Raw genomic sequence first — 17,035 nt, 5'->3', positions numbered from 1 at the left:
ATTAGTCTACCAAGCACCAGCTCCTTAGTAACAGTAATTGTATTAAGGACCTCCCTTCCCACCAACTCTCGATCTCTACTTGATGAGTTTATCTTTGTTATAGTCCAGGCTGGGGAGACAAGTTGTTTGCTGGTCCCTGGTTTAATTGATTATGATATGTCCTCACAATGAAAGGTGTGAGATTACATACGGATGAGGGTTGAGCTTGTGTTCTGTAACTGCTGTTGGAAGTTTCCAGAAACTGTTGCTAGCTTGTAATTCACATGACCTGTAGCTTTTGGTTCAGCTTTTTTTGAAAAAAGTAAGTTTTAATTTAAACAGTTTATCTTCTTTTCCTTGTTTTATGGACATGACGGTGCCCTACTCACCAATAAATCCATTACTCTTCCTTACCCTCTCAATCTCCCCAATGCGACCCTCATCTTCTCTTAAGTTCAAGGGATACAAATTTGAAAGAAGATGATGGCTAAGTAGTTTAACCATCCACCAACAGATCTGGCTGGACAACATAAAAGTACTATTGGATCCTGCTGTTGACTGCTGAAACTGCTCACTATTCCACCACCACTACCACTGGAATGTCAGAGATAACCGTCTTTTCAAACCCTCTCTCCTGTCTATCCCCACTTCCAACAATATAAATCTGAGGAACTCACGGACTTCCTTGTCACTAAGATCAGGACCGATATCTAATCATGCCTCTGCTATGTCCCTCCTTTTCATTAGCCCACTAGTCAAACTTCCTCTAAACTTTCCCCCTGCCCCAGCCATGAGCTCATATTAGTCTCTGGTTTCTCCCCGATTTCTCCTCATTCTCTCTTTGAGCTCACCTTCTCTGTGCAAACCATCTCCTGTTCCCTCGACCTCTTCTCACTGAAAACCTCCCCTGGTCCCCAAGTTAACTGATATTAACAGTTCTGTCTCTCCATGTGTTGCCCCGCTCTCATTAATTCTGCTGGAATCACCCCTCTCCTCAACAAAACCAACCTTTGGCCCCGTTGTCCTTGCAAACTACCAGCCCAACTCCAACCCCTCTTTCCTCCCCAAAGTTCTTGAATATGTTGCCTACCAAATCTTCTAATCAGTTCTGCTTTGAGATTCGAGAATAAACCCAGACACAACAGTAAACTCAAACGGTAATGAAACAGCTCTTACCAAAGTCACAGATTACATCTAGCATGACTGTGACAAAGATAAACTATCCCTCCTCCTCCTGCCTGCAGATTTGCACATGATTGGCTAAAGCACCCTCCTCCAAGGCCGTCTCCACAGTTGTCCATCTGAGTGGGATTGCACTCTCCAGTTCCATTCTTATCTATCTAACCAAAATCAGAGTATCATTTGCAATGGCTTCTCTTCCCACTTCAATACTGTTACCTCTGGTGCCCCCCAAGAATCTCTTTTTTGCCCCTTCCTATTTCTCACATACATACTGTCCCTCAGCAACAGCATCTGAAAACAGTGCCGGTTTTCACATGTACATGATGACATGCAACTCACTGTTGCTAAATTATCTGACTGTTTATCCAACATCAAGTGCTGGATGAGCAGAAACCTTCTCTAGTTAAATGTTAGTAAGTTGAAATCATTGTTTTTGGTCCTCACTCCAGACTCCTTTGACTGCTGACTCCATCCCTCTCCCATGCAAAAGTCTGAGACGAAACCAGACTGCTCACAACCACCATGTCATATTTGACCCCAATATGAGTTTCTGACCCCATATTTGAAATCACTAAGACCATCAATTTTCACTCCATAACATTGCTAGTCGTACAGCACAGAAAAGGCTCTTCGGCCCATCGAGTCTGCATCGACAATAACTATCAATAAAGTTGCTCAAATCCCACTTTCCAGCACTTGTACCATATCCTTGAATGTTGTGATATTTCAAGTGCTCATCCAAATACCTTTTAACGGTTCTAAAGTTTCCAGCCTCCTTCCCAGGCAGAGTATTCCAGATTCTCACCATTTTGTTTCTCAAGTCCCCTCTGAATCTCCTGCCCCTTACCCTAAAACTATGCCACCTCATGATTGGCCTCTCAACCAAGAGGAATAGCTGCTCCCTACTCACCCTGTCCAAACCCCTCACAATCTTATGTACCTCAATCATGTTCCCCCCCCTGCTCCACAGAAAACAATTGAAGTCTTTCCTTAAGCTCCAGTGCTCCATCCCGAGCAACATTCTGGTGAATCTTCTCTGTACCCCCTCCAGTGCAATTACTTGCATCTTTCCTATAGTTAGGTAACCAGAACTGTACACAGTACTCCAGCTGTGGCCTAACCAACGTTCTGTGCAGTTCCAACATAACTTCCTTGCTCTTGTACTCTATACTGTTAGGTACCAGAGTAGAAACTCCAAAGTATGTATGAAGCACGACTAGACTCCCAAGTTTTTCTAATTCAGCATTAATGTGAGGATAAGGTGTTTCACTCCAAGTGTGATTCTGTTGACACACTAGGAAGCTTTTATCAAAATAAAATTTATTTAACAATACGGTTTAACTATATTGAATGAATTAGCTTAACTTTTATTAATTGAAATACTTAAACATGACAAGATACAATTCTTAACTGCTAACCTATCTCTTTTAGTTCCAATTCAAGCAATATCCCTCTTACGGACTTAAATTCCTTGTCAAAATCAGTAAGCAACACACAGGCTTACACGTTTGTACTTGGGCTGCCTGTCTTTGAGCCTCCAGAACATCACTGGAGAGCGAGTGATCTATTTCTCCTAGAAGTTCCAAACAACAGCCTCCGGAGAGAGAGAGAGAGAGATCACATGCTTCTTTCAGAACGCGGCAGCAATTTCCTGCTTTTCCCTGTAAGCTTAGCTCCTCCCCTAAAGCACATGACCGTTTGTCAATCAATCTAATCAAAACCTGACTCTGAAAATCCAAGAAAAAAGCCAAATAAACAAAAGTGAATTAACTGTGCAGAGGGACCTGGGGGTCCTTGTGCATGAGACGCAAAAACCCAGTCTGCAGGTGCAACAGGTGATCAAGAAGGCAAATGGGATGTTGGCCTATATCGCAAGGGGGGTAGAATATAAAAGCAGAGATGTCTTGCTGCATCTGTACAGCGCATTGGTGAGGCTGCAGCTGGAATACTGTGTGCAGTATTGGTCCCCTTATTTGCGGAAGGATATATTGGCCTTGGAGGGAGTGCAGAGAAGGTTCACCAGGTTGATACTAGACCACTGACGTGAGACTCACTGGTCTGTAATTCCCTGGTTCATCTCTACCAACCTTAGCCGTTCTCCAGTCCTCTGACACTTCCCCCATGATCAGAGAAGAACTAAAAATTTCTGTCAGAGCCCCTGCAGTTTCCTACCTCACCTCCCATAGTGGCCTGGGGATCTGTCAAAGGCTCCAGTAATTCCTCACTTTCTATGTCAAACTGCTTGAGGTCCTCACAGTCCCTTGTCCTGAATTCTCTACCTACATTCCCCTTCTCCTGAGTGAAGACCAATGAGAAGTATCCATTCAGCACCCTTCATCCTGCGGCTTCACACACATTACCTCCTTGGACTCTAATGGGCCCTACTCCTTCCTTGGTTAACCTCTTCCCTGTAATGTATTTATAGAATATCTTAGGATTCTCCCTAATCTTGTTCACAAGTCCTTTTTCATGCCTCTTTTTGGTCTTCTAATTGTTTTAAGTTCATTCTTGCACTTCCTATATTCCTGCAGGGCCGCAGTCGAATTGCTCCCTTCCTTTTCATGCTCTAGACTTGATTATTCTAATGCACTCCTGATTGACCTTCCACATTCTGCCTTTCATAACATTGAGGCCATTCAAAACTCTACTGCCTGTGCCCTGACACACAGCAAATCCGGTTCCCCTACTCCTTCTGTTTGCTGACCAACATTCACTCTTCCAGCAGTGTCTTCATTTTAAAATGTTTCTCCTTGTTTTCAAACCCCTCCATTGCCTCATCCTACCCTATCTCTCAAATCACTTTATCTAATACTAGCCTCTTGAGCACCCCCAACTTTAGTCACTAAACCAATAGTGATCATACCTTCAACTACCTAGGCCCTGAGCTCTGGAATTCCTCTCTACCTGGCTTTTCTTCTTGCCTCTTTGATCAAGCTTTTGGTTATCTAACATCCCCTTGTGTGGCTTGGTTTCGTATTTAGTAATATAATGCTCCTGTCAAGTACTGTGGGATGCTTTATTTCATTAGAAGTACTATACAAATATAAGTTGGTGCACAGCATTTTAAGAGTTGCAAATGTATTGACAATTTCTGAGCTGTGTAGCAAGGTTGAGTTTTTGGTTGTGTAGCGGGTGAAATGCAAGATTTTGAGATGCTGTCAGACAAATGGTTTAAAATCAACGATCCAGGCTGTTGGTGGCAGTGATCCAGAGGATGCAACAGGGGAAGTGTCCTGGGATGATTGGTGGACAACAATCCCAAGGCAGTCTTCCTTTGCCTAATGCCTCATTTGTCAGCGCATTGAATATAAGCTCCTGGGTAGTGTCAGTTCCTGGAGATTTTGTAGAGGCTCCATTTAAAGCACTGTGATAATCAGCCTCTGGTAACTTAACAATGGAGACAAGAATGTGCTTGTTCAATCTACCAGGTGTTTTTGTGGTTTGAATTCTTTTCTGTGCTTTGGCTTTTAGTGGCTGCATTATAGTGGAAGCAAGCCGAGTGGTCAGGATGACGAGAGTAGAGTCAGTGTCCAAGTGTAAAATGGTGAAGAATAAGATCTTTTTGAACACAGCAGCCATGGATGACTGTGAAGTTTGAATGCAAAGAAGGTGTTGGTAACTGAGGCTGTGCTGCTGGTGGCTGAGGCAGCATCCAACACATAGGAAAGAAATGGAGATCAGAGCTGAGGGAGGCAACATCCCAGAGAGTAGATTTGGGATTGGGCCAGAGCAAAGATTAACAGAACTAAGAAGCAAGCAAGATTTCCATTCAGAAACTAACCCACTAACACTATTTTCTTCAAGAAAACTTGCTATTCCTTCTCTTTATTCTTCACGCATTAGCAAACATTTCTTGGGGGTGGAAGGCATTCTTCTAATTACCACACAAGTTCACTTGCATTGCTTCAGTGTGTTTTTTTAACCTGAAGCAGAGTTATAAAACCAGGTACACAAACAATTTAATGGCTCTGAAAATTGGACTCTTATTCTGGCAAGACAATCACAATTGGTGTGTCTTTCAACTCGGTTGTATTTGTGGAGTAAGTTGGGGCATGGCGACAGTAATGGTGGCGTTTCTTTGACAAATTAATGCAACTGGTTGCCTGCTTCTGCTGGAGTTCTACTGGGGCTGCCCCTAAATGCATCTTTAGCTTTTCGGGCTGTTGAAAATGCTGGCAGGGAACCAAAAAGATAAGATAATTCTCTGATCAGGTTTGTGATCGTGTGCTTGACTGACCATGTGTGAACTAGCATGACAGGCTGTGATGGTAATAAAGGACCACCTTGTACATTGTTAACATTGTGCTCCTGCTTGTTGAACAGGGATGTCTGCATAGTTGGCGCTTGCCAAATGATTGGGTTCAATGACTTTACTGAGGTGGTATCATTAGTAGGGCTAGTTCTGCCTGTCAGGAGTTTAATTAAAAATGAGATATGCCAGCAGTTCAGCCAAGTTACTCTGAGGGAAATGCAATTTATTATTACAGTGTATGTGTCATGCTAAGATTAATAGCTTCTTGTACAAATTCTGTCGGCATCAAGTTTAGTATCTAGCCCAGTGATTCCCAAACTTTTTTCACTGGGCCACACTTTCAGAATAAAAATTTGCTCGCGCCACACTGAATTTTTTATTGATAAATACATTCAAAAACAAAAAAAACCAACTCCTTGCAGTGCTTGATTCATAACATCGAACACAACTACTTTATAATATGATCATGGGACATCCAGAAAGTATAAAACAATGCTTGTTTAAACCATGTTTAAATGTTTCTTTGATTGTCCTTGAATCTTCCCGCCACACTTGCCATCCTCTCTCGCCGCACCAGTGTGGCGCGCCGCACACTTTGGGAGCCACTGATCTAGCCCCACATGAACACTTCGATTGGCTCAGTTAACTTGTTACTGAATCACTAGAATTTTAAAATGCACATCTTCCACGTTCAGTTCTCTACTATCTCCCATTTCAGATCCATTTTGTAACTTTGCATTTTTATTATTTTTGTATTGATCTCAAAGACACGTTATTGTTGAAAAACCTACTGTGTAAGTTTGAGAGCAAATGACAGATAATGCTGCGGGCTTGGACATCATCCTGTGCCATAAAGTATTTCTATACTGTACCTTTTGATTTGAATATCATACTAAGTAAATCACTGCATTTGTATTTTTTAAAATTGAAGCCGTAGTTTCTGTTTAAGTGAGACTTCCTTTGTTTCTGTTTATTAAGAGCTTGTCGTTAGAGCAGGTATTCAATTAATTCTGTCTGGAGATGACGCTTGTTTATGACAGCGAAGGTAGCCTGGTTGGATAACATGCAGTAATTTGTGATGTGGGAACTTGCACCAAAGTGAGCTAACCTTGCATAGTATTGCAAGGTCAGATCACTTAAACGCTTCTCGAGCATAAGTCGCCTTGAACAATTTGTGCTAAATTCCAAAACAACTTGGGAAAGAAAGGGTCACCTTCGATGCAAGTTTTTCTTTAGTTCTTCTAGGCACCAATTCCAAATGGGAGTTTGATGACTGGGACACTTGATTACGCTTGTCTCACTGTTAACTTCTTAGTCAGAAGATCATGGGTTCAAGTGGCACTCCAGAGACACTCGCACATAATTTAGGCTGCCATTCGCGGGCATTACTCTATAATTGCTGCACTCTTGAAGGTATAGTCTTTAAAAGGAGAGATAAACTAAGACTCTGTCCTGTCTGCCCTTCAGTTGGCCATTATTGATGCAGGTACATGTTAAAGAAGAGCAATGAGTTCTCCCAGTTTTCTGACTAGCATTTATCTCTCATCTGACAGCTAAAACAAATGATCTGATATTTATTTCATTTCTGACATGCAAATTGGGTGTTGTTTTTCCTCCCTAAACAGTGACTACACTCTGAAATATTGAGGTCCTGAGGTCATGAGAGTTGTTACATAAATGCAAATCTTTCTTTTCATTAAGCTGGTTCCCCAAATTTAAGTACACAAATGGGCCAAAAGGCACAGCTGGTGCTTTGAGATGCCTGATATAGGTTGTTCGAGTCTACGAAACACACAAGAGTGCGGGGATTACTGTTGCCCGGTAAATCATGACCCTCTCCTCGAGTTTGAGATCCTGGTCCTCAAATACTTTTTTCCTCAGTTGTCCATAGGTGAGCTGGCACATTGGAGGCAATTAATTTTGTCATCCATGTCTGTTTTCATCGAGAGGTAGCTCCACAATTACAGGCAATCGTCCATATTTGCGGTTGATTGAGTAATGATTCATATTGATTACCAAACTAATAAAAAATAGCTCGAGCGTTTTGCGTTTGGTTATTGTGATATACCCATTTTGATCTGAATGAGGGGGAATTACCTTGATCAGGTCAAGGTTTTTATATAGGTTTTATGACGAATTATGAATGTAAGTTGTGAGATAAAATGATCATCCCTTATGCGCCCATAGTAAAATTACATTTGGAGCGTTATATTTAGTTTAGGATTCTATACTGTATGAAGTAAATTGAGGAAATGTGGAGAGTCACTAGGATATTGCCAAATATGAGGGATACACATATAAATGTTTGAAGAATTAATGCTGTTTTAATTGGTATGGGAATTATGGACTTTGGATAGTTTTTCAAAATTATTGATTGATTGGACAGATTGTTTCCAGTGATTGAGAGATCTAGAAGGAATGGACATCGATATAGATGAAATATGAGGTTTACACCAGAAAACATGATGAGCTATTTTATACAGAGGATTGGGAAACAATGGAGTGTATGACTGAAGGTTGCAATTGAAGAAGACTGAGATTTAAAGAACAAAGAAAACTACAGCACAGGAACAGGCCCTTCAGCCCTCCAAGCCTGCACCGACCATGCTGCCCGACTGAACTAAAACCCCCTGCCCTTCCGGGGACCATATCCCTCTATTCCCATCCTATTCATGTATTTGTTCAGACGCCCCTTAAAACTCAGGAGGCCTTCACAAGGGCAATTAGGGGTGGCAACAAATTTCCAGACATTGCATGAATGGAAAAAAAATCAAAGAAGACCTGAGCTTTGTTGCTTCCTGCATCTGGCTAAGAACCCTATGGGAAGTGATTATTCTAAGATGGTTCTGATTTAACAATGAGTGATAATGGAAACTTTTTGAAACCTCTCAGCATCACATGGCCAGGCAATCTGATCTCAGCCACAGGAGATTCAAGCTCCAGCTCTTACCTCCCTATTAGGAAGCAGTTAAACTCTTTAACAAGTCATGGTGGCATCAACTGAGATTGATAGCAACAAAAACATATCGTACCTTTTATTGTAATGAAAAGTCTTGATGCACTTCACAATATTAAACAAAATATGATATCAAGCTACAGAAGAAAATATTAGATCAGATGACCAAAATGTTTGAAAGAGGTAGGTTTTAAAAATTGTCTTAAACAAGGAAAGTGAGGTGGAGAGGCAAAGAGGTGTAGGGAAAGAATTCCAGAGCTTTGGGTGGAGGCAACTGAAGGCACAGCCACCAGTGGTGGAGCAATTATAATTGGAATACACATGAGTAACTCATCAAAACAATAAATGTATAATTTTTAAATCATCTCATTCCAATATGGGTGATGATTCGTAACAGGGAAAGTGAACGTTACCCTATTTCTGTCCTTGAAAAGATTTATGGCTAATTGGTGTTTTAAAGTGCTCATAAAATGCCATAGGATGGAGATGGATGCAGCCATATCAACTCTAGTAATGTTGTAAGAACACAGGATTTAGAAACAGTAGTAATTCATTTGGCTTGTCGCATCTGCTCACCTTTCGATAAGATCATGGTTGATCTCAACTCCACCTCCACTTTCTTGTCTGCCCCCTATAACCCTTGACTCCATTGTCTATGAAAAATCTGTCCAACCCAGTTTTGAATAAATTCAATGACCCTGCCCCTACTGCGTTCTGGGGAACAGAATTCCACAGATCAAATGGCCCCCTGAAAGAAAAAAATCCTCATCTCCGTCTTAAAATGAAGACATATTAATTTTAAACTAAGAAATTTAGAAGATCTTCACAAATCCAATTGGGGATGGCAACAAATGCTGGCCTTGCGACATTGCAGGAACGGAACAAAACATTGAAGGCCTGAGCTTTGTTGATCACTGCATCTGGCTAAGAGCCCGACAGGAAGTGATTATTCTAAGATGGTTCTGATTTAACAATGAAAGGAAGCATTTAATTCATGATTAACTTATCCCATGTCCTGCCTCTCAGTAACCCAGAGTGTTGTGACCACACATGTGCAGTTTTTTCATGAGATTCAGAAAGCAGTGCTCTGATGAGGATGGCACGGTGGCACAGTGATTAGCACTGCTGCCTCTCAGCGCCAGGGACCCGGATTCGATTCCCAGCTTGGGTCACTGTCTGTGTGGAGTTTGCACATTCTCCCCTTGTCTGTGTGGGTTTCCTCCGGGTGCTCCAGTTTCCCCTCAGTCTGAAAGACGTGCTGGTTAGGTGCATTGACCTGAACAGACGCTGGAGTGTGGCGACTGGGGGAATTTCATAGTAGCTTCATTGCAGTGTTAATGTAAACCTTGTGACTAATAAATTAACTTTAAAACTTGATGTGCTTCATTGATATATGTGTACACTTACACATTGTGAGTGTCTGGTGCAGATGTATAATATTTTGGAAGTTGTGAGGTTGGAGAGTGTTAGTGGAAGAAAAAAGAACTGGCACGCAACAGGGCCAAACAGTGACAAAGTTTGCATTTATTTTCCGAAAAGACCTGTTTTACCACATCAGCAACTTTACATGGCTTTTGTAACAGGCAAATTTGAAGGAAATTGAGCTTTTATTCCTCAGATTTAAACCCTCTTTTTCAAATCAGGAGAACAGTTTGAATTAGGGTTTAATATTATATGACTTTTGTTTAAGTAATTGAGCCAGACTTTAGATAAAAGTTGTATTTGTGTAACTAGGCCTATTTTTACACAAGGACTGCCAAACCTTTAGCCAAAGTGAGTTGTTTTGATTCCCTTGAAGTCATTGATGAATGAAGAATCAGAAATAACTTCATCACCCAAAGTGGGGCTCAAAGCCATGACACTGGGATTAAGAGATCCATTAACTACCAACTGTGGTAGCTGTGCTCTTCAACAGCTCAGTGTGATGAAGTCTAGTGTGTGGGTAAGGAGGATTAACATACTTTCCACTTCTGTGTGCTAGTTTGCTTCTAATTTTCAATCTGCATCTCTGGTTAGCAACAATCCGAAAAAGAGAGTCAAATGTGTAAGTCTGTCCCTGTCATGCACAGTCCCTGCATCAACACGCCCTCCCTCACCTGTGCCTCCTCATGGTGACACACGAAAACTGGGTCTCTCAGCCCAGGTTAAAGTTTCACGGGAACTTGGAGAAGATCTGACCCCAGATGTGAAATGGGCAGGCCCACTGTGCACATGTGCTGTCATTCATGAGCCAAACCCCCAGCTATGGGCAAGTAGCTTGACTGACTTGTGTTCTCCTCTGGAAAGTTGAAGGCGAAGGGAATAAGCCCTGACAAAAAAAATTCCAGGGTAGATCCCAAAGAGGGACTGATGCCTAATTATGATGCCTTTCCAGCAACTCCTGAAACCAAGCCAATACCAAATGTAGTGTTCTACTTTCCTTTGGACTCAACAGGGGAGGTGGAGAGAGGCCCCTGACATTCAGATAGCCCAAAGCCATCTCAAAGTTGGCACTACCAAGTGAGGTGGTTGAGGCAGATATGTTAGTGACATTTAAGACTTATCTGGATAGACACATGAACAGGCGGGGAATCGAGGGATACAGGCGGTTGGTCTTGATAGGACAATGTGATCAGTGCAGGCTTGGTGGGCCGAAGGGCCTGTTCCTGTGCTGTACTGCACTTTGTTCATCCTCATATCAATGTCAGCTATACTGCCTCCCTAGATAGAAACGCAACAGTCCCTCATCGTGATTGAATAGGCCCTTACAGACATTAACACACACTGCCGCAACAAAATGGAGTGTACTTTGTGACATCATTTCTAATACCCCACACTCAACATATGGGAAGCAAGAGTGGATAAATGCTGACTGGTTCAAGGCTAGCATCATTATGATGAATCTCATTAAACCCAAGTGGTCCACACTCATTTATCATGAGACGTGTGAGCAAGAAGACTCTGAGTGCACTAAAAGCTGTTGAAGTAAAGTTTGACAGACTGCTAGGCAGTGTGCCAATGACGATTGGTTACAATTTGCCGGAGTATCCAGATGTCCTTCAAACACAGAGCATGCTAGGGGCATGTATGAAGAGATCAAACAGGCAAAAGATCAATCAGCAAAGAAAATGGTTCAGTTGAAAACAAAGACAGGTGAGGTCATCAATGACTGCAATTAACATTTGGAGAGATGGGTGGAACACTATCTTGAGTTGTAGTCTAGGGGAAACACTTAAGCTCGAGACAACATAGAAGGCCTGACTGACACCAACGCCTCTACTTTCTCAGAAGGCTAAGGAAATTCAGCATGTCCACTATGACTCTTACCAATTTTTACAGGTGCACCATAGAAAGCATCCTATCCTGTTGTATCACAGCTTGGTATGGCTCCTGTTCTGACCAAGACCGCAAGAAACTACAAAGGGTTGTGAACGTAGCCCAGTCTATCACCCAAACCAGCCTCCCATCCATCGACTCTGTCTACACTTCACACTGACTCTGGGAAAGCAGCCAGCATAATCAAGGACCCCATGCACCCCTAAGATACTCTCTTCCACCACCTTCCGTTGGGGAAAAAGATACAAAAGTCTGAAAACTCATACCATCAGACTCGAGAACAGCTTCTTCCCTGCTGTCATCAGACTTTTGGATGATCCTATTCTATATTAAGCTGCTCTTTCTCTTCGGCCTACCTGTAACTGCAACACTATATTCTGCACCCTCCCCTTTCCTTTTCCCCAATGTACTCTATGAACGGTACGTTTTGTCTGTATAGCGCACAAGAAACAATACTTTTCACTGTATCCGAGTACATGTGACAAAATCAGATCACATGACAGATCTGAATATCGAACCCACGTGGAGTAGTTTAGCAAAGCTATTGATTTGCATGCGCAGGGTGATGATGCTATATACTATCTGAACTCATGAGGCAAGGGAAACTGACACTCCTGGAGCATCTGCGCAAACTTTTCTGTCTCTGCTGGAGGAAGGAACAGTGTCCCTGAACACCCTTGGTACAAATATTGTGATGCTGTACAAGAATAAGGGTAGCAATTGCAACAACTCTAGAGTAGTTTGGAGAAAATATTTGCCCATGTTGCCCTTGTCAAGATGTAGATCCTGGATGAATGCACCTACCCCGAATCCCAGTGTGGTTTCAGAACTGGGAGATTTATAATTAAAATGATCTTCTCAATCCTGCAGCTGAAAGAGAAATGCTAAGAACATAGGAGACCACGATATATTGCCTTCATTGATCTCACCAAGACCATGTGAGTAGAAGCAATCTATGTAAGCTGTTGAAAGGAAAATGGCTGCCCGGTGAAGCTGCTCAATGTAATCTCTTTCCATGATGAGGTGATGGATAAGATCAGTTATGACGGTGAAACATCAGAACCTTTCAATGCCGAAAAAGGGCAGCGGGGTCAAACAGGATTGTTTTCGCACATCAACACTCTGGCATATAATGTTCTCTTTGCTGCTGTCATATGCCTTCAGGTCATCTCTAAATGTGCCTGCTTACACACCAGAACCAATGAAAAAATCTTGCTTACCTGAGGTCCAAGGCGAAGTCCTCATCAGAGAGTTACTCCAAAATGATGATGCTGTATTAGCATTCCATACCAAAGAAGATCTGCAGGAGCAGATGTACAGACTCTCTCATGCCAGTAAAGAGTTTGGTTTGACAACCAGCTTCAAGAAGACTAATGAGATGGTCCAGGATGTTGCCATACCGCCATCTAGCAACAATGACAATTGACGCTGGAGATTTTTGATAACTTCACCTGTCTAGGCACCACAATTACCAGCAATCTATAACTTGATGCTGAAATCATCGCACGCATTGCTAAAGCTGCAGCTGTTATGCGCAAGTTGAGTAAGAGCGTGTGGAACAACAACAACCTGACTTAAGAACACTGCAAATCTACCAAACCTTCATCCTTGGTGCACTCCTCCTCAGTGGTAAGACCTAGACTACATAAGCTAGGCAAGACAAAAGGCTGAACAGTTTTCACTTTTGATGTCTCGGACGTATCCTGGCAGGACAAGGTCACCACAGCTTCGAGGTCCTCGAGCATGCTAAATCTATCTGCATACACTCATTATTAAGCGGGCAAAGTCTGCACTGGCTTGACAGCATTCATTGGATGGATAACAGACAAATAGACACAGTATGGTGGGTCATTGGGTCATGGTGTCCTGAGCATCCAGACATCTGCTACAAGGGCACCTGCTTGTGTATTATGAAACTGATGGACATTGACAACTGGGAGACAATCACTGATGGTTCAGGCCACTTGAGGCTCGCTGTTTGGAAGGGTGTTGGAGGAGGCAAACAGAAACAAAACCTCAACTGGCCAACAAGAGGACCCAAAAAATAGCAAATCATGCACCTTCTCAGCCCTGTCTTCCTCTTCATCAGATGCTACAGAGACTATCAGCCAGAATAGGCCTTCTGAGCCACAACAGGCAATGCTTAACATCATGACTCAAACCATCATCTTACAAGACAGAAGGCTGACCCCAATAACCAGATATTCTGTATTTCAGGAAGTTTTGATTCAATGAAGATGCTAATTTCATTGCAACAAAACTTACTGAAATACAGATGCTAATTTCATTGCAAATGTTTCACTGATCTTTATTAGTGCATATTTCAAAATCTGTTTGAATATAAGTCAGGAGTGTGATGGAATACTCTCCCTTTGCTTGGAAGTGTACAGCTCCAACAGCACTTAAGCTTGACACCACCAAGGCTCCTTACTTAGCACTTTCCAAACTCATGACCACTACCATCTGAAAGGTCAAGGGCAGCAGATACATGAGATCACTACCCACTGTAAGTTCCCCTTCAAGCCATCCTGACATGGAAATATCTGACCGTTACTTCACTGTCACTGGGTCAAAATTCTGGAACACTCTCCCTAACAGCACTCTGGGTGTACCTACACTGCATAAACTGCAACGGTTCAGGATGACAGCTCACCAGCCCCTTCTCAAGGGCAAAAGGGATGGGCAATAAATGTTGGCCTAGCCAGTGACCCACATCCCTTGAATGAATAAAAAGTACTTTTGGAAAGCTGATTTTGAAGTCTTAAATTTTCTTAAATGTGAGTTTTTGTTGAGTAGTTAGAGAAAGGACTGATTGAAGGAAGCAATTAGAATGTCTTTTTTTCCTTACCACATGGCTTTTCTATATATTTATCCTGTGGGTGACGTCAGATGCATTTATTGCCCATCCCTGTTTGCCCCGAGGGCAATAAGAGTTAACCACATAATATGGATCTGAGTCATCTATCTAGGTCTGACTGGAAGAGGAGCAGACACTTTTTTTAAAACAATGATCTAGCAACTTTCATGACCAGTTCCTGCTGTCAACCCATAACATTTTTGAATTCGGCGTCCCACCTTGCCATGGATTTGAACTCATCAAGTCTAGGTTGTTGGTCCAGTTTCTACCAGTAGCTTATGTAGTGTATTCATACCAATGCATTATAAGAAAATATAATATCAACTTATACAGCTTGATGTTGTCTATCATGTTACTTGTAAGCTATCCTAAACTCTTGGTTCCGAAATACTGCACAACTAGTGACGGACCTCTAACCACCAGTACTTGAGCCTAAGATGTAAGTGGTAGTGTTACACAAGAAGTAAGTAGCACTGAGCCTTTTGTTTAGTAAGAACAACAGAGTCTATTGTTTTAGCACCTTTAATCAGGTGAAACAGTCCTGATGCAATGGCATTGAAGGAGAAGCTTGGCATCGGTATTGGGGGTGGGGAGCTGTAAATATGTGTGTGTAATCTATGCTATTCTTATAGTATTGTATTCCCTTAATAACCATTTTTATTCTTTCTCATGCAGGTCAAAATCCTGACAGCATGCTTATGGGAACAGGCATGAAGGCAAATGGTGCTACAGTAGCACCTGAGGATGCAGAGCCAAGGCTTCATTGTTACTGCTCTGGTCACTGTGCAACTGATGAAGCAAACAATACATGCAAGTAAGTTATTGCACTGTCCAGAAAAACGTATTGATCAGTTTCCACGGGTAAAGCTGTAAGTGAAACCGTGAGAAAGATGTTTTTGTCATGAGTATTGTGCATTGCTCCTTTTAGAATTTTTACCTTTTTGTTTCATTTTTAATGTTTAGCCAGGACAGATTAAAATATTGTTGTCCTCCTCCGCTAAACCCATTAGTTACGCATTTAAGAAGTGTAATTGAAATACCTTCCCTCTTCCTTCAAGAGTAGTGAAAATCTGTATAGTATTAATCAGGTGGAAAGAAAAATGGAGCAATTATTCTTTTATCTCAGAGATATGATCCTGGTAGCCACACATTTTAATGGCTTGTGTAACGCTGGTCTATGGTTCCTCTGACACAGCTTTTACTGAGCTGAAAATGTACTGCTAACTCCTAACTTCAGTCCGTGGTTTTGAATGTTTCAGTTGTCACTTGCCAGTTTTAGCTCTGTTATCGCAGAGGGTTTCCAGTATTGTGTGACACTTGTCTTCTCTGCGGCAAAGAGTTTTATTTCAGTAATGCAAAATGATATTTATTATTTTAACTTCAGGCAGCAGAAAATCTAGCTTATATCCTTAATTTTTGCTCAGTGTGCTTTTGTTTTGGTTTTTGGGCTGTAGGTAATGTTGTCAGTGTTCCATGTATGGCAGGGCAGCCATTGCACAGTGATAGAAACAAGGTCATCTGGATGCCACTGCTGTTATGCGTTTAAAATGTTTTACTTTAGTAAAGAATGTTGGAGAACAAGGGCTTGGTTGCATGCCTCAAATTCATTCTCTGTTTGCCTAGTAGAATATATTCTACTTTCATCATAAAATCATGGTATATGCACCCTCTCTTCTGATTCTGGCCATCTTCCATTCCGCCAAGTGTTTAGCTGTAAAATCTACAGTTCTCTCACTAGTTTGCCCTTCTTCCTACATCTGTTCTCACCTTTGAAATCTTCCTCAAAACTTTCCTGTTTAGCCATGCCTTCTTTAATTGCCTCCCCCATTTCTTCTACTGCTTGATATCCATTCTGTGATTGGATGGTTACTATGCTAGAAGCACTATTTAAATGCAATTTTTTGTTGCGTTTGACTGGACAGTCTTACAATAGTTAATGATTAAAACCTTAACCACTTCGTCCTGTGTGTTGTGCTATGGGTTATACAGGCGTGTCTGATGATTGTTGGTTTACTGGATCAGTTCACCTCTAGCAGTGAGTGCGTGATAAGGAGTCAAAATGTACAATTTCCCCACTATCATTGTCAGTAATGTCATATAAATAGCCTTGCTGTGTAGTCTGTTACAGCAATTAATCGAACATTCTAGTTGCAGAATTTCTACAGTGCGACTTTCAGGCTAAGAAGGGTATGAATGACAATACTAAATAATATGAGGTGCGGCTTACCTGCTGAACAGCATAGTAGATACTTGCTTTGATTGAGCATTTTACAACTTAATGAAACATCTTTATGGATGTTGTAAACTTGTTATCTTGTAGTCATTGTTGTTTGTACTAAAATAACTTGAAAGGAAATGTCACAGAGCTGGGATAGGCGAAGTACAGTTTAGGTTTTACATACATGGGTAGGAATATGGAAAAGCTTACACCTGATAAATGTTGTATGATTGAATTATTGACGTTGTTGCAGTTGTAAGTTTTTAAACTTCAAGG

At 41.7% G+C, this 17,035-nt stretch overlaps 1 protein-coding gene across 2 annotated transcripts in view; it reads left to right on the top strand.

The window, feature by feature from the left end:
- Nucleotides 1-17,035, top strand: part of bmpr1aa (bone morphogenetic protein receptor, type IAa) — a 234,190-nt gene that overhangs the window by 170,103 nt on the left and 47,052 nt on the right. For both annotated transcript variants that reach the window (XM_078199697.1, XM_078199699.1), the window contains one exon: nucleotides 15,217-15,355. In XM_078199697.1, coding sequence (XP_078055823.1) covers nucleotides 15,217-15,355 — 139 coding nt within the window. The remainder of the gene's footprint in view (nucleotides 1-15,216; nucleotides 15,356-17,035) is intronic.

This window comes from Mustelus asterias, chromosome 28 (assembly GCF_964213995.1).
Source record: "Mustelus asterias chromosome 28, sMusAst1.hap1.1, whole genome shotgun sequence".
NCBI lineage: Eukaryota > Metazoa > Chordata > Chondrichthyes > Carcharhiniformes > Triakidae > Mustelus > Mustelus asterias.
This window is presented reverse-complemented; position numbering and strand designations above follow the sequence as displayed.